Source organism: Tachyglossus aculeatus, chromosome 22, assembly GCF_015852505.1.
Source record: "Tachyglossus aculeatus isolate mTacAcu1 chromosome 22, mTacAcu1.pri, whole genome shotgun sequence".
Lineage (NCBI taxonomy): Eukaryota > Metazoa > Chordata > Mammalia > Monotremata > Tachyglossidae > Tachyglossus > Tachyglossus aculeatus.
This window is the reverse complement of record NC_052087.1, coordinates 43,341,521-43,364,400: the sequence shown is the minus strand read 5'-3', so window position 1 is coordinate 43,364,400 and position 22,880 is coordinate 43,341,521. Positions and strand designations below refer to the sequence as shown.

Here is a 22,880-nt window from a genome sequence, read left to right as displayed (position 1 = left end):
CATTCTTTCATTCATTCAATAGGGCTCAAAGTCTCAATCCCCATTTTGCAGATGAGGTAACTGAGGCACTGCGAGTGAAGTGACTTGCCCAAGGTCACAGAGCAGACATGTGATGGAGCCAGGATTAGAACCCATGTCCTCTCACTTCCAGGTTGGGGCTCTTTCCACTAGGCCACGCCCACTTCAGAAATGACTCTCAGTCAAGTTGAGCTGTGAGTCTTAGAGTTGTCATAGCACAGGCCATGAGAGCAGAAACCCTGGGCTGGGGGGCAGGAGATTTAATAATTATGGTATTTGTTAAGCGCTTACTCTGTGCCTTTCAAATCCCAGCTCTGCCAGTGCCCACTGTGTGACTTTGGGCAAGTCACTTAAATTCTTTGTGCCTCAGTTACCTCATCTGTAAAATGGGGATTAAGACTGTGAGCCCCATGTGGGACAACTTGATCACCTTGTAACCTCCCCAGTGCTTAGAACAGTGCTTTGCACATAGTAAGCGCTTAACAAATGCCATTATTATTATTATTCGATCAGTGGTATTTATTGACTGCTTGCCAAGTGCAGAGCACTGTACTAAGCTCCTGAGAGAGTATGACAACATAATAAGCCTGCTCTCCCAGATCCTCCCTACCCCTAAGCACAGGCTTTGCCTGCAGGATGTACCTCTGAACTTAGAGAAGCCATGGGACAAGTTTTCTGCCCTGGGCCTTCCGGCCCTGGTTACCATGCAGTTGTCCTCTCTTGTCTACCTTCCTGATGGGAGGCCCTGATGTCCAGAGACAGTGGCAGCCAAGCCTATACCCATCTCACTCAGTGTTTCACAGTGTGTATGTTGGAGAAGTGTCCCACAGTGCAACTGTTTCAGCAGCGCTCAGCAGTGACTTAGCCAACTGCAAGCATTTACTGAGCACTGCACTGACCGCTTGGGAGAGTACACTGGTTAGACGTGATTCCTGCTCTCCAAGGTATACAAAAGCACTAAAAAATATGTGTTAAGCATTTTATATGTGCTAAGAGCTGGGATAGCGACAGTAAAATCAGGTCGGACATAGGTCTCTGTCCCATGTGGGCATCACAGTCTAAGGGGGAGGAAGAACAGATATTGAATCCTGAAAAGCAGCATGGCCTAGTGGATAGAGCCCGGGCCTGGAAGTCAGAAAGACTTTGTTTCTAATCCTGGCTCTGCCACTTGTCTGCTTTGTGACCTTGGACAATCACTTCACTTCCTCTGTGCCTCAGTTCCCCGATCTGGAAAACGGGGATAAAGTCTGTGAGACGTGGGGTGCGGATCATGTCCAGCCTGATTAGCTTGTATCTACCCCAGTGCTTAGTACAGCGCCTGGCACATAAGTAAATGTGAAACAAATACAGTTATTAAATTAACAAATACCATTTAAAAAAAGGCCATCTCTCTGCCCCGCCTCACCATCTTCAGCCACTAGAGGTCAACCTTGACAGGCGCAAATGTAACCGCAGGAGGCCTTGCCCGGCATCTCTGTGCAGAGTACTGTACTAAGCGCTTGGGAGAGTAATAATCATAATAATGGCATCTATTAAGCGCTTGCTATGTGCAAAGCACTGTTCTAAGCGCTGGGGAGGTTACAGTAGAGTTAGTATGGGAATGTCTGATAGGGTGAGTAGACATGATCCTTGCTCTTGAGGAGATTACGCTCAATCAATCGTACTTATTGAGCCCTTTGTGCAGAGCACTGCACAAGGCGCTTGGTGGAGTAATAATGATAATCTCAGTACTTTCATTCATTCAATCGTATTTATTGAGCGCTTACTGTGTGCGGAGCACTGTACAAAGCGCTTGGGAAGTACAAGTTGGCAACATATAGAGACGGTTCCTACCCAACAGCGGACTCACAGTCTAGAAAGGGGAGAAAGACAACAAAACAAAACATATTAACAAAATAAAATAAATAGAACAAATATGTACAAGTAAAATAGAGTAATAAATATGTACAAACATATATACATATATACAGGTGATGTGGGGAGGGGAAGGAGGTAAGGTGGGGGGAGGAAGGGGACAGGAAGGAGGGGGCTCAGTGGGGGAAGGCCTCCTGCAGGACGTGAGCTCATTCATTCATTCATTCAATTGTATTTATTGAGCAATTACTGTGTGCAGAGCACTGTACTAAGTGCTTGGGAAGTACAGGTTGGCAACATATAGAGACGGTAAGGGCTTTGAAGGAGGAAGAGAGCTCGCTTGGTGGATGTGTGGAGGGAGGGCATTCCAATCAATCAATCAATCGTATTTATTGAGCACTTACTGTGTGCAGAGCACTGTACTAAGCGCTTGGGAAGTACAAGTTGGCAACATATAGAGACAGTCCCTACCCAACAGTGGGCTCACAGTCTAAAAGGGGGAGACAGAGAACAAAACCAAACATACTAACAAAATAAAATAAATAGAATAGATATGTACAAGTAAAATAAATAAATAAATAAATAAATAAATAAATAAATAGAGTAATAAATATGTACAAACATATACATATATACAGGTGCTGTGGGGAAGGGAAGGAGGTAAGATGAGGGGGATGGAGAGGGGGAGAAGGGGGAGAGGAAGGAAGGGGCTCAGTCAGGGAAGGCCTCCTGGAGGAGGTGAGCTCTCAGTAGGGCCTTGAAGGGAGGAAGAAAGCTAGCTTGGTGGATGGGCAGAGGGAGGGCATTCCAGGCCCCGGGGAGGATGTGGGCCGGGGATCGATGGCGGGACAGGCGAGAACGAGGCACGGTGAGGAGATTGGCGGCAGAGGAGCAGAGGGTGCGGGCTGGGCTGTAGAAGGAGAGAAGGGAGGTGAGGTAGGAGGGGGCGAGGTGATGGAGAGCCTTGAAACCGAGGGTGAGGAGTTTCTGCCTGATGGGCAGATTGGTAGCCACTGGAGATTTTTGAGGAGGGGAGTAACATGCCCAGAGCGTTTCTGGACAAAGACAATCCGGGCAGCAGCATGAAGTATGGATTGAAGTGGGGAGAGACACGAGGATGGGAGATCAGAGAGAAGGCTGTTACAGTAGTCCAGATGGGATAGGATGAGAGCTTGAACGAGCAGGGTAGCAGTTTGGATGGAGAGGAAAGGGCGGATCTTGGCAATGTTGTGGAGCTGAGACCGGCAGGTTTTGCTGATGGCTTGGATGTGAGGGGTGAATGAGAGAGCGGAGTCAAGGATGACACCAAGGTTGCGGGCTTGTGAGACGGGAAGGATGGTAGTGCCGTCAACAGAGATGGGAAAGTCAGGGAGAGGGCAGGGTTTGGGAGGGAAGATAAGGAGTTCAGTTTTGGACATACTGAGTTTTAGATGGCAGGCAGACATCCAGATGGAGATGTCTTGAAGGCAGGAAGAGACACGAGCCTGAAGGAAGTGAGAGAGAGCAGGGGAAGAGATGTAGATCTGGGTGTCATCAGCGTAGAGATGATAGTTGAAGCCGTGGGAGCGAATGAGGTCACCAAGGGAGTGAGTGTAGATCGAGAACAGAAGGGGACCAAGCACTGAACCTTGGGGAACCCCCACAGTAAGGGGATGGGAGGGGGAGGAGGAGCCTGCAAAAGAGCCTGAGGATGAACGACCGGAGAGATAAGAGGAGAACCAGGAGAGGACGGAGTCAGTGGAGCCAAGGTCGGATAGCGTGTTGAGGAGAAGGGGGTGGTCCATAGTGTCGAAGGCAGCTGAGAGGTCGAGGAGGATTAGGATAGAGTATGAGCCATTGGATTTGGCAAGCAGGAGGTCACTGGTGACCTTTGAGAGGGCAGTTTCCATGGAATGTAGGGGATGGAAGCCAGATTGGAGGGGGTCGAGGAGAGAGTTGGTGTTGAGGAATTCGAGGCAGCACGTGTAGACAACTCGTTCAAGGAGTTTGGAAAGGAATGGTAGGAGGGATATGGGGCGATAACTAGAAGGTGAGGTGGGGTCAAGAGAGGGTTTTTTTAGGATGGGAGAGACATGGGCATGTTTGAAGGCAGAGGGGAAGGAACCAGTGGAGAGAGAGCGGTTGAAGATGGAAGTTAAGGAGGGGAGAAGGGATGGAGCGAGAGATTTCATGAGACGAGAGGGAATGGGGTTAGGAGCACAGGTGTCTGGAGTAGCATTTGAGAGGAGGGGAGGACGTGGGCCGGGGGTCGACGGCGGGACAGGCGAGAACGAGGCACAGTGAGAAATAAATAGAGGCGGAATTTGAACCCAGGACCTCTGACTCCAAAGCCCGGGCTCTTTCCACTAAGCCACAGAGCGCTCCCCATTGGCCCCACCCTTCTTTCATCCCGCCCCTTATTTTTCCCGCCTCTTATTAGCCATGCCCAGCAGCGTGGCTCAGTGGAAAGAGCACGGGTTTTGGAGTCATTCATTCATTCAATCGCATTTATTGAGTGCTTACTGTGTGCAGAGCACTGTACTAAGCGCTTGGGAAGTACAAGTCGGCAACATATAGAGACGGTCCCTACCCAACAACGGGCTCACGATCTAGAAGGGAGAGGTCATGGGTTCAAATCCCCACTCTGCCAATTGTCTGTCTCCCCCTTCTAGACTGAGCCCACTGTTGGGTAGGGGCCGTCTCTATGTTGCCAACTTGGACTTCCCAAGTGCTTAGTACAGTGCTTTGCACACAGTAAGCACTCGATAAATACGATTGAATGAATGAATGAAAAAAAATTGTCAGCTGTGTGACTTTGGGCAAGTCACTTAACTTCTGACCTCATCTGTAAAATGGGGATGAAGATTTTGAGCCCCCCGTGGGACAACCTGATCACCTTGTAACCTCCCCAGCGCTTAGAACAGTGCTTTGCACATAGTAAGCACTTAATAAATGTCATTATCATTATTATTATTATTATTTCCACTAAGCCACCGTGCGCTCCCCATTGGCCCCGCCCCTCATTCGTCCCGCCCCCTATTTCCACCGCCTCTTATTAGCCACGCCCAGTAGCGTGGCTCAGTGGAAAGAGCACGGGATTTGGAGTCAGAGGTCATGGGAGGTCATGGGTTCTAATCCTGACTCTGTCAATTATCAGCTGTGTGACTTTGGGCAAGTCACTTAACTTCTCTGTGCCTCAGTGACCTCATCTGTAAAATGGGGTTGAAGACTTTGACACTCCCCCCCACCCCCGTGGGGCAACGTGATCACCTTGTAATCTCCCCAGGGCTTAGAACAGTGCTCTGCACATAGTAAGCGCTTAACAAATGCCATTATTATTATTATTATCATTAATTGTCAGCCGTGTGACTTCGGGCAAGTCACTTAACTTCTCTGTGCCTCGGTGACCTCATCTGTAAAATGCGGATGAAGACTGAGAGCCGCCCGTGGGGCCACCTGATCAGCTTGTAACCTCCCCAGCGCTTAGACAGTGCTTTGCACATAGTAAGCGTTTAATAAATGCCATTATTATTATTATTATTATTATTAATTGTCAGCCGTGTGACTTTGGGCAAGTCACTTAACTTCTCTTTTAGACTGTGAGCCCACTGTTGGGTAGGGACTGTCTCTATATGTTGCCAACTTGTACTTCCCAAGCGCTTAGTACAGTGCTCTGCACACAGTAAGCGCTCAATAAATATGATTGATTGATTCTCTGTGCCTCAGTTACCTCGTCTGTAAAATGGGGATGAGGACTTTGACCCCCCGTGGGGCCGCCTGATCACCTCGTAACCTCCCCAGCGCTTAGAACAGTGCTTTGCACATAGTAAGCGCTTAATAAATGTTATTATTATTTCCACTAAGCCACGGCGCGCTCCCCATGGGCCCCGCCCCTCATTCGTCCCACCCCGTATTTCCCCCTCCTCTTATTAGCCACGCCCCTCGATGGTCCAGCCCCGTGGTAGCCACACCTCCACTGGGCCCACCCCCGGCCCTCCCCGGCGCAATCAGTTGCCGGGCAGCCGAGTGAGGTCGGTGGGCGGCTGGCTGGGTGGCCGGGTGGGTGGCTGGCTGGTTGGGAGGGCGGTGGCGCCCGCGGGGGTTGCCCGTCTCCGTGGGCCCCCCGGCCGGGGCGGCCTACACCAGGCTCCGGGGGGCCGGACACACCGCCCCCCACGCCGCCCGGAGCCGTGCCAGGGGCCGTGCCAGGGCCCGGACCAGCCGCCGCCCGGAAAAGTGCCGGCTACGCGGCCAGGATGGAGGGGGTGAGCGGCGGCGGCGGAGGCAACAGAACCACGTCCTACAGCCGCTGGAGCTACGACAGGTACTGCCCTTCTAGACTGTGAGCCCGCTGTTCGCTAGGGACCGTCTCTAGATGTTGCCAGTTTGGACTTCTCAAGCGCCTTAGTACAGTGCTCTGCACACAGTAAGCGCTCAGTAAATATGATTGAATGAATGAATGGATGCCAGGGGCCGCCCTACCTCCTTCCCCTCCCCACAGCACCTGTATATATGTTGGTACGTATTTATTACTCTATTTTATTTGTACATATTTATTCTATTTATTTTGTTTTGTTAATATGGTTTGTTTTGTTGTCTGTCCCCCCCTTCTTGACCGTGAGCCCGCTGTTGGGTAGGGACCGTCTCTATATGTTGCCAACTTGTACTTCCCAAGCGCCTTAGTACAGTGCTCTGCACACAGTAAGCGTTCAATAAATACGATTGAATGAATGAATGAATGCCAGGGGAAGCCAGGCGCCGCCAGGGGCCGCCTTACCTCCTTCCCCTCCCCACAGCACCTGTATATATGTATATATGTTTGTACGTATTTATTACTCTATTTATTTTACTTGTACATATTCATTCTATTTATGTTATTTTGTTAATATCGTTTGTTTTGTTGTCTGTCTCCCCTGCTTGACTGTGAGCCTGCTGTTGGGTAGGGACCGTCTCTATATGTTGCCAACTTGTACTTCCCAAGCACTTAGTACAGTGCTCGGCACACAGTATATATGTATGTATGTTTGTACATATTTATTACTCTATTTTACTTGTACATATTCATTCTATTTATTTTATTTTGTCACTATGTTTTGTTTTGTTGTCTGTCTCCCCCTTCTAGACTGTGAGCCCACTGTTGGGTAGGGACCGTCTCTATATATTGCCGACTTGGACTTCCCAAGAGCTTAGTACAGTGCTCTGCACACAGTATATATGTTTGTACATATTTATTACTCTATTTTACTTGTACGTATTCTATTTATTTTATTTTGTTAGTATGTTTTGTTGTCTGTCTCCCCCTTCTTGACTGTGAGCCCGCTGTTGGGTAGGGACCATCTCTGTATGTTGCCAACTTGGACTTCCCAAGCGCTTAGTACAGTGCTCTGCAACACAGTATATATGTATATATGTTTGTACATATTTATTACTCTACTTGTACATATTCATTCTATTTATTTTATTTTGTTAATATGTTTTGTTTTGTTGTCTGTCTCCCTCTTCTTGACTGTGAGCCCGCTGTTGGGTAGGGACCGTCTCTAGATGTTGCCAGCTTGTACTTCCCAAGCGCTTAGTACAGTGCTCTGCACACAGTAAGCGCTCAATAAATACGATTGAATGCCAGGGTCTGCCGGGGGGCGACGGAGCCCCGGTCCCGGAGTTGCGGTGGTGGGGTCGGCGGGGGCCGGAGATCCCCGGGCTGGCCGTGTGAGCACATGTCCGGCCCGGCCGACCCTCCTCAGCTCTGGCCGGGTGGTCGCGGGCCCCCGATGCCCGGAACCACCTCTTGGCCCGCAGCATCTCGGCCGGGACGCCAAGGGTTGTCGCTCTTTATCGCTGTATTGGACTTTCCCGAGCGCTTAGTACAGTGCTCTGCACACAGTAAGCGCCCAATAAATGCCATCGGATTGCACTGACTTGGTGGGGGGCCTCGGGGGAGAAAGTGGGGCACTCGTCCGGTGGCCTCGGGGAAAGACGGCCTTGGGGGAGAAAGTGGGGTGCCATGCCGGGGACTTAAGCTGGAACCGAATGAGCACCCCCAATCCCAGCCCCAAAGCACTTATATATAGATCTGTAATTTTATTTATTTGTATCAGTGTCTGTCTCCCCTCGCCTGGACTGTGAGCTCATTGTGGGCAGGGAATGTCACTGTTAATAATAATAATAATAATAATAATAATGGTATTTGTTAAGCACTTATTATATAGCAAGCACTGTACTAAGCGCTGGGGTGGATACAATTAAATCAGGTTAGACGTAGTCCCTGTCCCACATTGGGCTCCCAGTCTTAATGCCCCTTTTACCGATGATGTAACTGAGGCACAGAGAAGTGAAGTGACTTGCACAAGGCCATACAACAGACAAGTGGCGGAGCCAGAATTGGAGTCCATGATCTTCTGACGCCCGGGCCCGTGCTCTATCCACTATGCCATGTGTTATACTTTCTCAAGCGCTTAGTACAGTGCTCTGCACGCAGTAAGCGCCCAGTAATTACGAATGAATGAATGAGCCGGACTTGTGGGAGTTAGTGGGGCGCGCAGCCAGTGGCCTCGGTTAAAGCTGGACTGTTATTTTTTGAATGGTGTTTCTTAAACCCTTTACTATGTGCCAGGCATTATTCTAAGCCCGGGGGGAGATAAAAGGCAATTAGGTTGGACACAGTCATGTCCCACTTAGGACACAGTGTCTTAATCCCCATTTTACGGATGAGGTAACAGGTGCATTGAAGTTAAATGATTTGCCCAAGGTCAGCCAGCCGACAAGTAGTAGAGCCAGAGAAAGTGAGGCGCTTGGTGGTGGCCTCGGGTAGAACCAGCTTTGAGGGAGAAAGTGGGGCGCTCCACTGATGGCACTGGGTGGGGAATGGTTGGAGTAGTGGAAGACAAGCCCGTCTGTGCCCCAGGGAGGGGAGGTAAATTTGGCTTAGTGGAAAGAGCATGGGCTTGGGAGTCAGAGGATGTGGGTTGTAATCCCAGCTCCACCATTTGTCTGCTGCATGACTTTGGGCAGACCACTTAACTTCTCTGTGTCTCAGTTCCTTCATCTGTAAAATGGGGATTAAGACTGTGAGGCCCACGTGGGACAACCTGATTACCTTGTTTCTTCCCCAGCACTTAGAAAGGCTTTCTCCCTTCAAGGCCCTACTGGGAGCTCACCTCCTCCAGGAGGCCTTCCCAGACTGAGCCCCCTCCTTCCTCTCCCCCTCCTCCCCATCTCCATCCCCCCTGCCTTACCTCCTTCCCTTCCCCACAGCACCTGTATATATGTATATATGTTTGTACATATTTATTACTCTATTTATTTTACTTGTACATATTCTATTTATTTTATTTTGTTAATATATTTGGTTTTGTTCTCTGTTTCCCCCTTCTGGATTGTGAGCTCACTGTTGGGTAGTGACCGTCTCTATATGTTGCCAACTTGTACTTCCCAAGCACTTAGTACAGTGCTCTGCACACAGTAAGCGCTCAATAAATACGATTGATTGATTAGAAAAGTGCTGGGCAAATAGGAAGCACTTAAGAAATGCCATTATTATTAATAATAAACCTTGGGGGTGCGGAGGGGGCTGTAACAGCCTTGGCTACCCCCAACCCCAGGTTCCGGTGAGCGCCATGGAGATGCCAGCTGCCTGACCAAGGGGCTGGGGGTCTCCTCGAGGGCCCAAGACTAGCCTCTCACCCTTCTCTCCTTCCCTCTCCCCCAAGCCTGAAAGAAACCTCCCCTCGTCCCCTCCAATCCCCGCAGGTCTGCACCCGGATTCCCCCCACCTTGTTGAGACATATCCTGGCCCAGGTCCTGCCCATGCCCAGCTGCCCCCCAGGACAGCCTGGAGATGGTCTGGGCGGTCGCTCCCAGAGGAGGATGCAGGGCCAGGCGGGGGTGGGGGTGGCGGTAATGGTCAAGGGCAGGGGGAGGCTGGCCTCGCTGCATTTGGGCCTTAAAGTCTGGCTCCTGGGGTGCCCGGCACGGCCCCAGATAGGCAGTGGGCTCCGGGCCGGTATGGCTCCTTCCTGCTGGGTAGACCATTGGGGAGAGCCTGGGGACAGGGGCCCGTGATGGGCAAGTGCGGTATCCCAGCCCGGCCTCGGCCTCAGCCTCCCTCCACTGGCTTCCCTCCACCAGCCTCCCCCGGCCCGGCCCTGGCCTCCCTCCTCCCATCGCCAACCGGCCGCAGAGCACTGGGGCCGGATGATGCCTTTGGGTGAGGAGCTCCCAGCCAGGCCAGTCACCTGGGCCCGGCCGGCCTCCCTGCCTCCCCCCTCCTCCGGGCGAAGGAGAGCCTTCCCCGAGGACGTTCTGGGCGCAAATGATGAGGGCATGGGATGTCTCGGGGGAATAAGGGGCTCAAACCTCCTTAAGACTAGTATTAGCGGGGTCTTCTCCACTGTAAGCTGGTAGGGACCAGGCATGGAATATTGCCCCGGCCCCAAACCCTAACCTGGACCCTGCTCCAACCCCCTACAGCCCACCGGGGGCTCCGCCAGCACACCGACTCCGGGGCTGCAAACTGAGATAATAATAATGATGGTATTTGTTAAGCACTTACCATGTGCAGGCACTCTGCTAAATGCTGGGGTGGATACAAGCAAATCAAGTTGGACATAGTCCCTGTCCCACGTGGGGCTTACAGTTTCAATCTCCATTGAGGTAACTGAGGCACAGAGAAGTGAAGTGACTTGCCCAGGGTCACACAGCAGACAAGTAGCAAAACTGGGACTAGAGCCCGTGACCTTCTGACTCCCAGGCCCATGCTCTAATCACTATGCAATGCTGCCCACCATGGAGCCATGGGCAGTGTCCAGCGCCCCTGCTCCTGCTACCCCGAGGGTCAGTTTGTCAATAGTGTTTATCGAGCTCTCGCCGTTCACAGAGCACTGTACTAAGCGCTCGAGGGGGTACAGTAGGGCTATTAAGGTAAGATCTCTGTCCTCAAGTACTTTTCAATCCAGCAAGGAAGTTATAATAGGTTTTTGGCAGGAGGTAGCGACAGAGTTTAAAGTTTTATGTGCCTTCCTGCTGTGGGGATGAGGGGTGGGCCAAGTACCTAATGCTTGGCACTTGGCACTTAGTAAGCACTTAACAAATACCATAATGATTATTATTATTATTACCTAAATACATAGAGGATGAGAAGACACAGTAGGAGGTGACATAGGTGGAGAAATGAAAGATGAGTCAGGGAAGGCTTCCTGGAGGGGATGTAACTTTAGTAGAACTTTGAAGATAGGGAGAATAGCCTCTGTTGGATGTGAAGCGGAGGGTGTGATTAAGGGGTTGATGGCAAGAATCAGCGTGGCCTAGTGGATGGAACACCGGCCTGGGAGTCAGAAGGATCTGGGTTCTGATTCTGGCTCTGTCACTTGTCTGCTGTGTGAGCTGGGGCAAGTCACTTCATTTCTCTAGGCCTCACCTCACCTGTAAAATGGGGATTAAGACTGTGAGCCCCATATGGGACAATGAGTGTGTCCATTCTGATTATTTCGTATCTACCCTAGTGCTTAGAAATTGCTTGGCACAAAGTAAGCACTTAACACATACCGCCGTTCCCCCACCCCCCAAAAAAGGTGAGGTGAGAATGGGGCACAGTGAGTGGGTTGGCATTAGAGGAGTGAAATAGGCAGACTGGTGTGTAGTGGTGGAGGAGCAGGGATAAATAGCGGGGAGAGAGATTACCAAGGGCCTTAAAGCCACCCTGTAGATAGTGAGGGATCCTGGCATTAGCCGGGGTGGCTTCCTTCCTCCCTCCCTTCCAGGGTTTGAACCAGGGAGCCAATCTGGGTCTCATGTCGGTGTCCTTCTTGCCCTAGGGAGGAGATGCAGGTGGTGTTAGGGGGGTGGGGGGCCATGGTGGGCGGAGCACAGCAGGGTAAATGTTGTCTGGCCCCAGCTGGGGGCTCTAGAAGCCTTCTAAGCCATCATGACATTAATCCTCTTAGTCCCAATGCCCCCGCCAAGCCCTGCATCAGGTTTCTCCCTGCACCACAGTTGCCCCAATTAATGTTTCTCCCTTGAGCTAGGGCACATCTCCCACCCTCCCTCCCTTTGAACTGCACAGAGTCAGCATGTGGGTCACTCTTCTTTGGCAATTATCCATTTAGTTTGCTCCATGTAAACAGCTATTTCTGGATCATTCAGGCTCCGAAGTAGGTTTGTGTTTCCAATTATCTTGTTGGATTGTCTACATGGATAATTATAAAATTTTTCCCATCACTCTCTGCATGGATAGGTGTAGTCACTGACTGGAAACATCCTCCCCAACAGTGTTTCTCCCTCTCTCACCACCCTCCGGGCCCCCAAATCTTCAGACCAGGTGGAAAGTTTAGGTTGTGAGAGGCCTGAGATTCTCTGAGTTATGCAGGGCTAGAGAAGGGATTTCACTCTCAGTGGACACCAGGTGGAGCTAAGAATAGAGCAAGACAGCATTTAAGAGCATTGCTTCTCCTCAAGCCTCTCTTGCCTTTCCAGGATGCTCGCTCATTCATCCATCCATTCATTCATTCATTCATTCCTATTTATTGAGCTCTTACTCTGTACAAAGCACTTTACTAAGCTCTTGGGAGAGTACAGTGTAACAATAAACAGACATGTTCCCTGTCCAATGTCTTTCACTTTCCCCATCCTGGTCCAGCTCCCAACAAGCCCAACCCCTGCCTTTAGACTGCAAGACTGTCCTCTAGACTGTAAACTCATTGTAGGCAGGGAATATGTCTGTATTTGTTTATTGTTATATTGTACTCTTCCAAGCATTTAGGACAGTGTTCTGCACTCAGTAAGTGCTTAATAAATAAGATTGACTGACTGGCTCCCCGCCCCCCACCCCACCCCCCCGCCTCCAGAAATAACCTCTGCCCTGACAGAACCAACAGCTGGGTGACCCCCAGGTCTACCAGCCCTTTTTCTGGGAAAGTCTGGTCCCAGGGGACAGGTCCCAGCAGTTGCTTTGGCACCCCTTCCATGGTCCTGAGAGGGTGGAGAACTGTCCCATGAGGACCTTCCCCTGCTCTCATTTCTGTGAGTCCCTGTTCTGGGGAAGGCAGTGTTCAAACAACAACAGTAATGTTGATAATGATGGTACTTGTTAAGAGTTTATTATGTGCCAAGTGGTGGGGTAGGTGCGGGATAATCATTTTAGACATGGTTTGTGTCCCACAGGGAGCTCACCGTCTGAGAGGAAGGGAGAACCGTATTTTATCTCCATTTCACGGATGGGGTACTTGAAGTCCAGAGAGGTTAAGTGACCTGCCCAAGGTCACGTAGCAGGCAAGTGGCAGAGTTGCAGTTAGAACCTAGGTCTCCTGGACATTCGGTCATGGACATTTTTCATTAGGCCACTCTGCCACCTCCTGACAAGATTCCATGTTGCCAGTCCCCATAACTGATATAACTCCCTGGCCCTTGGCTAATCACTATCACTTGTCCTTAGAATGAGTTAGGGAAACAGCCCGATCTTTCCTTTTCCTCCTTTTTCTCCTCCTCTCCATCCCCCACTCCTGTAATCCCGATTTTACAGTTGAGGAAACTGAGGCATAGAGAAATGAAGTGACTTTCCCGGTGTCACACAGTAAGCAATTGGCAGAGCTGGGATTAAAACCCAGGTCCTCGGACCCCAGGCACGTGCTCTTTCCACCAGGCCACAATGCCGTTGCTGCTGCTGTTTCTGTTTACTGCAACTGCCTCAGTAACTGAGCTACTTCTCCTGGCTTGTTCCTTGTTGGTTCTGGGGAGAACCAAGTGACTGAGTTTGCTGCTTCCACCGCCCCGTGCCCCCGGTATGATTTTACAAGCCATTGGATCCGGAGGTACCGGGGTCCCAGTGGGGTAGGAAGAAAAAACAAACATGTCAAGTCCTGGTGAGCCGCTTTCCCTGGAGCCCACCACCACCATCTTTATTATCATCGACAGTGCTATTTATTGACGGTTTACTGTGTGCTGAGCACTGTACTAAGTGCTTGGGAGAGGGCAGTACAATGGAGTTGGTTAGATATATTCTCTGCCCACGGTAAACTTTGTCTGGAGCAGAAGAGTGGAATCAGGAGAGGGAACCAGGTTTCTCTCTCTCTCTCTTTTTCTCTCTCCCACTCTCTGTCCCCTGCTCTCCCTCCCTTCCCCACTCTTTCTTCCCGCTCTCTCTCCCTGCTCACACTCTATCTCTCCCTCACCCCTTCTTCTTCCCCTTTCCCTCTTTCCTCCTTCACCAGAGGCTCAGACACTGCCACCGGCTATCCACCTGGGTTGGGGTGGGGAGGGAGGCAGGGGCCAGAGGAGACTGAGTGCCTCCGGCCTAGCCCTGCAACTGACCGACTGAACATCCGTGGTCATGGCAGTCAAGGTGAGTTGGGGGGTGAGGAGGGGTGCGATGGCTAGCCTGACCTGACGCAGAACTGTGTGAAGACTTCTGGGCCCTGATCCCAGCTCCGGGGAGCTGTAGGTGGGGTTAGGGTTGGGGTGGAGGAAGAACAGAGCTTGCCGCCTTCCTCCTCCTCATGGGTTGCAGGGGTGAAACCTCCAGGGTTGGGGATTCATTCATTCATTTATTCATTCATTCAGTCACATTTATTGAGTGCTTACTGTGTGCAGAGCACTGTACCAAGCGCTTGGGAAGTACAAATTGGCAACATACAGAGATGGTCCCTACCCAACAACAGGCTCACAGTCTAGAAGGGGGAGACAAACAAAAGACAAGTAGACAGGTGTCTGCTGGGGCCGGTGCCATCTGTGGGGAGGGTTTCTGACCCATGAGCCATTTGGGCCTTCTCGGGAATGGAGAGGGTAAACTAAAATTCTGAAAAATAGCTGGCTAACCAGGGCAGTGTAGACCACAGAGACTCCTGAGGTGGCTACCTTAGCAACGGCCTCCAGGGGCCTCTCCAAGCAGTGGAGGCCCAGGCCCAGGGGAGCCTCTGTGTATAAACATGGGAAAATAAAAGCCACACAGCAGGCTCATTAATCTGCTTGGCCCAAACAGGCTTCTTCTAGCATTTTCTTGAAACATCTCTCCTCTCATCCTCACTTTCTCTTCTTCCAGGAAACTTCCCTGTATTGAACCACTACTTCCTCTAGCCTGCCAGTATAATCCCTAGTCCTCCTCCTCCTCCTCAACTGATCCTTGCGTTGTACTGGGTCTGTGCACACATGCTGTGGTATTGGTTAAACACTAATAGTGTGCCAAGCTCTATACTTAGCCCTGGGGTAGAATCAAGATAATCAGGTTGGACACAGTCCGCATCCCCTACCGGGCTCAGTCTAAGAGGAAGGGAGGACGGGAATTTCATCCCCATTTTACGGATGAGGAAATGGAGGTATAGAGACGTGAAGTGACTTGCCCGAGATCACACAGGAGGCGAATTGCAGAACTAGGATTAGAACCCAGGTCCTCTCCCTCCCAGGTCTGTACTCTCTGCCTCCTCTCCCTCTTCAGCTGTTAGCCCTTTGAGGGTCCATTCTTTCTGTAGTCCCCAAATTCACCCTTATTTGGACTTGACATTTTGTGGAAATTTGGGGGATCTAGAGTGTGTTGGTGGGGCAGCCTCTGGCCCACTCTACTGCCTCAGAACTCCTTTGGTCCCCTCTCAGGTCAGAGGGAATATGAGCACTGCTTCAGAGCCACTGAATTGGTAGAGGGATGCTGGGTGCTAAATAATAATAATAATAATAGTAATAATAATAATGGCATTTGTTAAGTGCTTACTATGTGCAAAACACTATTCTAAGTGCTGGGGGGGATACAAGGTGATCAGGTTGTCCCACGTGGGGCTCACAGTCTTAATCCCCATTTTACAGATGAGGTTACTGAGGCACAGAGAAGTTAAGTGACTTGCCCAAGGTCACACAGCAGACAAGTGGTGGAGCAGGATTAGAACCCAGGTCCTTCTGACTCCCAAGCCCGGGCTCCTTCCACTGAGCCATGCTACTTCTCCAAAGAGAAAGATACTGGACAGAAAGGTGTCTGCTCCTGGGTCAGTGCCTGATGACTGTAGGCTTGAGAGAGGCAGGCTGAAGGCAACACTGTCCAGTGAAAAACTGGACCATTGGCTGCCCTACTCTTGTTGGCCAGAGGCTCAGGTAGCCTTAGCTGGGCCCGGGAGAGCCAAGTCATGTGGACTCTGGAGAACTCGTTCACTCTGGCTCCTGTGGGCATTTGGGTCACTGCCTCGCAGGGTGCTGAAAGAGGGGGTACAGAATACCTCTTGGATGCTGTTCGGACCCTGGCGTGGATTTTCCCAGAACCCCAAAGACTCCCAGAGCTTCCAGGATCTGGCGCTCAGTCAGCTGGGATTGGAGCCCTCAGGTTGGGGAGGTGCCTCTGCCCTGGCCTTGAGTGTCAGTGGCCACTGAGGCCCTGGCACCAGGTGGGGCAGAGAGCCCAGCAGCAGCAGTGCCCTCGACCCCTGTCTCGTGCCCAGCCCTGGCACCTCCACTGGGAGCAGATAGAGATTCCAATCTCCCTGGAGCTCACTCTAAACGCAATCTGAGCAGGCGGCTGAGACAGATCATCAGAGATGTTCCCCTGACACCTCCTCCCTCCTCCTTCCTGTTCTCTTCCCATCCCTGCCCATCCCCCAGGCAAGCCTGGAAGGGCTGAAAGGCTGGGAACTTCTGGGCAGGGCCTGAAGGAGTGGGGAAAGGGACTGGGGGAGGAGGTGGAATCTTTTGGGGCCAGAAAGGGAAGGTGCAGATTGGAGACCAAGGCGGACCCAGGCCCATCGCTGCTCCTGGTCCAGGGGAATACTGGTGGCCAGGGAGAAGTAGGGGCCTCAGAGAGGGTTTAGTCAGTCCGTCAATCGTATTTATTGAGTGCTTATTGTGTGTAGAGCACTGTTCTAAGCGCTTGGGTAAGTACAATAGAACATTATATCAGACACGTATAAGTTCCTTGGAAAATCAGTGTTTGCTAAGTGAGAGTTGGGAACTCAAGGAGGACCCTGAAGCCAAGTAAAGCTATGTGGATTCTGCTGCTGCCCAGATGGGAGAGAGAGTTTCAGCCCCTTCTTGCCCAGCCAGGTGGAGTATTGCCTCTCCTTAGGGGCCCTCTCCAGCAGCCCTGGCCCCAAAATCCAGGCTGTCATAATAATAATAACTATGATATTTGTTAAGCACTTATTATGGCCACGAACTGTACTAAACGCTGGGGTGGATACAAGCAAATTGTGTTGGACACAGTCCTTGTCCCACATGGGGCTCACAGTCTCAATCCTCATATTACAGATGAGGTAACCGAGGCCCAGAGAAGTTAAGCGACTTGCCCAAGGTCACACAGCAGACAAGTGGCAGAGCCGGGATTAGAACGCATAACCTTCTGACTCCCAGGCCAATGCTCTAGCCACTACACCATGCTGCTTCTGTCTCCCCAAGACTGAGCTCCCTCCTCCCCCTCCCCCCTGTGTTACCGCCTTCCCCTACCCACAGCACCTGTATATATGTATATATGTTTGTACGTATTTATTACTCTATTTTATTTGTACATATTTATTCTATTTATTTTATTTTGTTAACATGTTTTGTTTTGTTGTCTGTCTCCCCCTTCTAGACCGTGAGCCCGCTGTTGGGTAGGGACCATCTCTATATGTTGCCAACTTGTACTTCCTAAGCGCTTAGTAGAGTGCTCTTCACACAGTAAGCACTCAATAAATACGATTGAGTGAATGAATAAATACGATTGAATGAATGAATCAATCAATCAATCCCAGCTCACCAAACCTGAGAATGGTTCCTGGAGGTGGGAGGGGGAGCAGTGAGCTGCTTGATCCTACTACTGGCTCAGTGGGCAGGAGAGGGGAAGTGAGGGGGCAGAGCCCAGGGCTGGTTCTATCTGCAAGGCTACATTAGGACCAGGCTCGGGCCTAGAGAGGGTGGGCACTCCCTAGCCCAGGTCCAAGCTGCTACCTGGCTGTGGTTAGTGTAGTGGCTGGTGTTGGTGGCCGCCACACCTACTCTGCATATGCCCGGGCTGCTGGCACGATGGCAGCAGCTCAGGTAGCCACCTTCTCACTCCCGTGCCTCCCCGCCCCTCCCTGCAGGGGCAGTGGTGCTGGGTTGCACGCGTCCCCGGGGCTCTCAGTTCCCGCTCCCTCGCTCTGGGAGCTGGTGGGACAGGGAGGCGCCACATCTGGGCCAGGGAGACTGGACTGTTGCTTTTGGGCAGCTTGAGTGAGAGGGAAGTCCGGAGGGCATTGAACTAGGGAAGTCCCTCAACCCTGACCTCCTCAATCCAGATGTGAGAGGGGCAGGAGGATCTGGGGGGACAGTAGCAGAGGGGGACCCGGCACCCAAGTGGGCTCTACACAGCACCTGTAGTGAGGTGAGCAGCTGCCCTGGTGTGGGCCAGGGTGGGGTGGTGTATGTGTGTGGGGTGTGTGTGTGTGTGTGTGTGTGTGTGTGTGTGTGTGTGTATGTGTGTGTGTGTGTGTGCGTGCATGCGTGCGTGCATATATGTGATGGGGGAGGGGAGGGAAGGCTGGGACTGCACCAGCAGATTGCTGGATAATTTAGCCCTAAAATTGCCCTGGGGTTTCAGTGACTTGGATAGTGAAGTTTTTTCCTGGCCCGAAGTTCTGCTATTTTGGACGAGTCTGTGTGTCTGACTTTTTCCCTGTGGTGAGGAGGGCTGGTCTGGGGGCTGGAAGGTCGGGAAGGGGCTCTTGGGGCAGGCATCTGGGCCTGACCAGGCCCCTGCTTGTCCTGTGGTGGTTGGCAGGGTGAGGGGGCAGTCACTCCTGCAGGGCATCTGCCCTGGAAAGCTTCCTTTGCCCACCCATCTGCAACCCCCAAAAGGCTCTTTTTAGCTCTCTCTGGGTGTTTTGCAGGCAATTTCATGGTGGCTAAGGTTTAACTCCTACCGTCCCTTGGTGCCATCCTCCCCTCCCCTTGCCCTTTTCCCTGCTGGCAGCAGGTTGGCTGCTGGGTTTGATCTCCTCAGGCCGTGGGATGTGCAGAACGAACTCCTCCAGGCCAAGCCTGGGAACCGTGGCCTGTCTAGCCACATACTGGGGTGGAGGTCTGAGGCATTGGTTGCCTTGGACCAGACTCACTGTCACAGATTGTGTGTGGGGGGGGGGGGGGGGGGGGGGTATGTGTGTGTAGGTATGTGTGTGTGAGCATGCATGCACACACTCACTTTCTCCTGCTTCTGCTCTCCTACCTAAAATAGAGGATGAAAACCCCTGGGGGATGAGGCAGGTGGTATGCAGGGCACCCCAACTTACCCCCACCCCCTGCCAGGTGCACAGTCTGGAACCCTAAAGCTGGTCTGGGAGTTGGCAGCCAGCTGCATGGGTGGTCTTAAGCCACACACTCTTACATGGTTAAAAGTCCTATGTCTGCCTCCTGGAGAGGTGACCATCTGCAAGCCCTGCTTGAGTCAAGGCCCCTCTCCTTGGGGAAACATTCTGTGTGTTTTATTGCACAGTTCAGGCTCAGTGGGCAGGGCCTGGGAATATTTTTATTATTACTATTATTATTATTAAACACTGAATCTGGGTGCCCAGCGGAAATCGTACTCTCAGCTCAGTCGGTTCCCAGCTCTTCTCCGCTGTCCTTCCCCACGGTGCATTCCACCACTAGGCTGAGCCCACCCAGGCAGCTCAGCGGCCTGTTAGGGTCTGGAGGCTGCGGCTAAGACCTCCCTGCTCTGCCCCCGAGAATGCTGCACAAACTCAGCTGCGGCCTAGTGACCGGGTAAGGAGCAGTCGGCCGTTCATGCCACCAAACTGGTTCAGTGTGACATGCCATTCCTCTGTCTCACTGGCAGGCTGGCCCAGGCTGCAACCCAAGAGCTAGGCTCCTGGGGTGGTGAGAGGCTGTTGTCCATGGACTGGCCTGGGTCAGCCCCTGGAGGAAGCCCCTGGAAAACCCTCAGCTCACCCCTTCAATCAATCAATCATATTTATTGACTGCTTATTGTGTGCAGAGCACTGTAGTAAGTGCTTGGGAGAGTACAGTATAATAGAGTTGGTATACATGGTCCCTGCCCATAATGAGCTAGATTTCAAGTATGTAAACAGGAGACATTGAGATCTATTTAGTCTTTGAGCCTCCCGTGGGACAGGGACTGCATCCAAGCTACTCCAGCGCTTAACACAGTGCTTTACACATAGTAAGCACTTAACAAATACCCCAGTTGAAAATACCACAATTATTCACAAACCCAGACCTGCGATGACCTCGATCTGCTTTGGTTGCTTTATTCAGAGTAGCCCCTGAAGGCTAGTGGTCCCTACCACAGAACTGTGGTTATATTTTCCCCAGGGAGGGAGGAAATCAATGATTACTGAAACCTAGAGCAAGCCTGAGCAGGAAAAGATGTATTTCTGTCTAGGCTGCAGACGCTTCCACGTCTCTTTTCAGTCAGCAGGTCGACAGGGTTGAGACTCTTGGGAGTGTATTTATTGAGCACTCACTGTGCGTAGAGCACGGTACTAAGAACTTGGGAGAGTACAATAGAACAGATTTGGTAGACACGTTCCGTAGAGAAGAAACAGGCAGGTGCTCACAGTCTAGCAAGGATAGATTGGGCAGACAAAAATACACAAAGATCCAATTAGAAAACGTAATTGACTGGAGAGTCGAATGTTGATTATGAAACCAACAACAGGAACATACCCATGATTTTTATTCAAGTAGGAAAGGAAGGATGGAGTTATTGGGAAGTCCAGAGTTGGTGGTGGTGGGGCTTAATTGGACACAATGTAAAGGAAAAGTTGGGTTTTTGAGAATGTGAAGGTAGTGAATATGAAGGGTGAGAGGTAGTGTGGTCCAGTGGAAAGAGCACAGGCCTGAGAGTCAGAGAACCTGGATTCCAGTCCTAGCTCCGTCACTTAAGCTGCTGTGTGATCTTGGACAAGTCACGTAACTTCTCTCTGCCTCAGTTCCCTCATCTGCAAAATGGGGATTCAATAGCTTTTCTTCCTCCTATATAGGCTGTGAGCCTCAGGTGGGACCTGATTATCTTGAATCTACTCCAGCACTTAGGAAGGTGCTTGGTATATAGTAGGCACTTAACAAATACCACAATTATTATTATTATTGTAATTTTTATGTGCCAAAGGGAAGAAGAGGGAGTGTGCAGTGGCTTGCAGGTGGGAATGGTCAGCTCTGTTTAGTTTTGAGGTGTGAACCCCTGAGTTGACAGAGCCTTCCTTCCCTAACCCCTGCTCCCTCTTGCTTCAGGTCTTGAGCTGCGGACTGGGTGACTGGGACGGGTTTGCAGTGGAATTGACTGCTGATTTTGCATCGGGCTTATGATGCAGGTAGCCCTTGGATAGGTCAGGTATCTAGGACTATCCCCTAATGCCATGGTGCCTCTCAGTCAATCAATCGATCAATCATGTTTGCTGAGAACTTACTGGTTGTAAAGCATTATACTAAGTGCTTGGAAGAGTACAGTATAAAGAGCCAGTGGACATGTTCTCTGACCACAGTGAGTTTACAGTTTAGAGGAGAAGTCAGACATAAATAAATTATGGGTATGTGCATAAGTTCCGTGGGGCTGAGAGAGGGATGAATAAAGTGTGCAAATCCAAGTGCAAGGGCAAAGCAGAAGAGAGTAGGAGAAGAAACAAAGGCTTAGTTGGGGAAGGTCTCTGGAGGAGATGTACTTTTAATAAGGCTTTGCAGGTGGGGAGAGTGATCTTCTGTTGGATATGAAGAGTTGAGAGCATTCTAGGTCAGAGGCAGGACGTGGGTGAGGGGTTGATGGTGAGATAGACGAGATCGAGGTACAATGAGTAGCTCGGTATTAAAGGAATGAAGTGGGCGGGCTGGGTCATAGTAGGATATCAGGGAGGTAAGGTAGGAGGGGGCAAGGGGTTTGAATGCTTTAAAGTCAATGGTGAAGACTTTCTGTTTGATGCAGAGGTGGATGGGCAACCACCACAAGTCTCTCCTTGTTCCCTGAGAAATCGAGTGAATGAACAGGAAGACTGAAATCCAAGCACATTTCTCCTTTAGAGATAGGACTGCACAAGCTGGCAGGTAATCAGTTCATAGTATTGAGTGCCTTACCATGTACAGATCACCGTGCTAAGCATATGGGAGAGTACATAGAGTTCATGGAAAAGTAAAGCACTTGTAGATTTGTGTTCATAGAAGCAGGGTGGTTTAGTGGAAAGAGCACGGGTCTGGGAGATAGAGAACCTGTATTCTAATCCCCGGTCCACCATTTGCCTCCTGTGTGACCTTGGGCAAGTCACTTTAATTAGCTCAGATGGTAGAGCACTCGGCATGTGAGAGGTAGTAGAATCGATGCCCACATTCTCCACTTCTGAATTTTTCATGAGAAGCAGCATGGCGTAATGGTTAGAGCACGGGCTTGGGAGTCAGAAGGTCATAGGTTCTAATCCCGGCTCTGCCACATCTGCTGTGTGACCTTGGGCAAGTTGCTTCACTTTTCTTTGTCTGTAAAATGGGGATTGAGACTGTGAGCCCCATGTGGGACAAAGACTGTGTCCAACTTGATTTGTTCGTATCCACCCCAGTGCTTAGTATAGTGCCTGGCACATAGTAAGTGCTTAACAAATACCACTTTAGTTCTCTGTGCTTCAGTTCCCTCTTCTGCAAAATGGGGATTCAACACCTGTTCTCCCTCCTTCTTAGGCAATGAGCCCCATGAGGGACCTGAAAATTATATCTATCCTAGCACTATGTAAAATGCTTGGCACATTCATTGTTTCATTTAATCATATTTATTGAGCACTTACTGTGCAAAGATTGTACTAAACGTTAAGGAGAGTACAGCATAACAATAGGCACATTCTCTGCCCACAACGAACTTGCAGTCCAGAGGATTTATGTTTATCATAAAATAATGGGGAGAGAGAGCCTGCCAGTAACTTCCAAATGGTAAGTTCTTAACAAATACCATATTCATAATGGTAGCTATTGTTATTGTTACAGGAGTTTTCTGGGTAGTTGTGATGGCTCATAAGTAGTTCATCATGGCGTAGTGGGTAGAGCATGGGCCTGGGAGTCAGAAGGTCCTGGGTTCTAATCCCAGCTTCGCCACTTATCTGCTGTGTGACCTTGGGCAAGTC

The 22,880-nt window shown here is 50.8% G+C and overlaps 1 protein-coding gene across 1 annotated transcript in view; it reads left to right on the top strand.

Moving 5' to 3' along the window:
- The first annotated feature begins 6,023 nt into the window (after positions 1-6,023).
- Positions 6,024-22,880, top strand: part of TUB (TUB bipartite transcription factor) — a 145,187-nt gene continuing 128,330 nt past the window's right edge. The window contains exon 1 of the mRNA XM_038764317.1: positions 6,024-6,175. Coding sequence (XP_038620245.1) covers positions 6,108-6,175 — 68 coding nt within the window. The 5' untranslated portion in view covers positions 6,024-6,107. The remainder of the gene's footprint in view (positions 6,176-22,880) is intronic.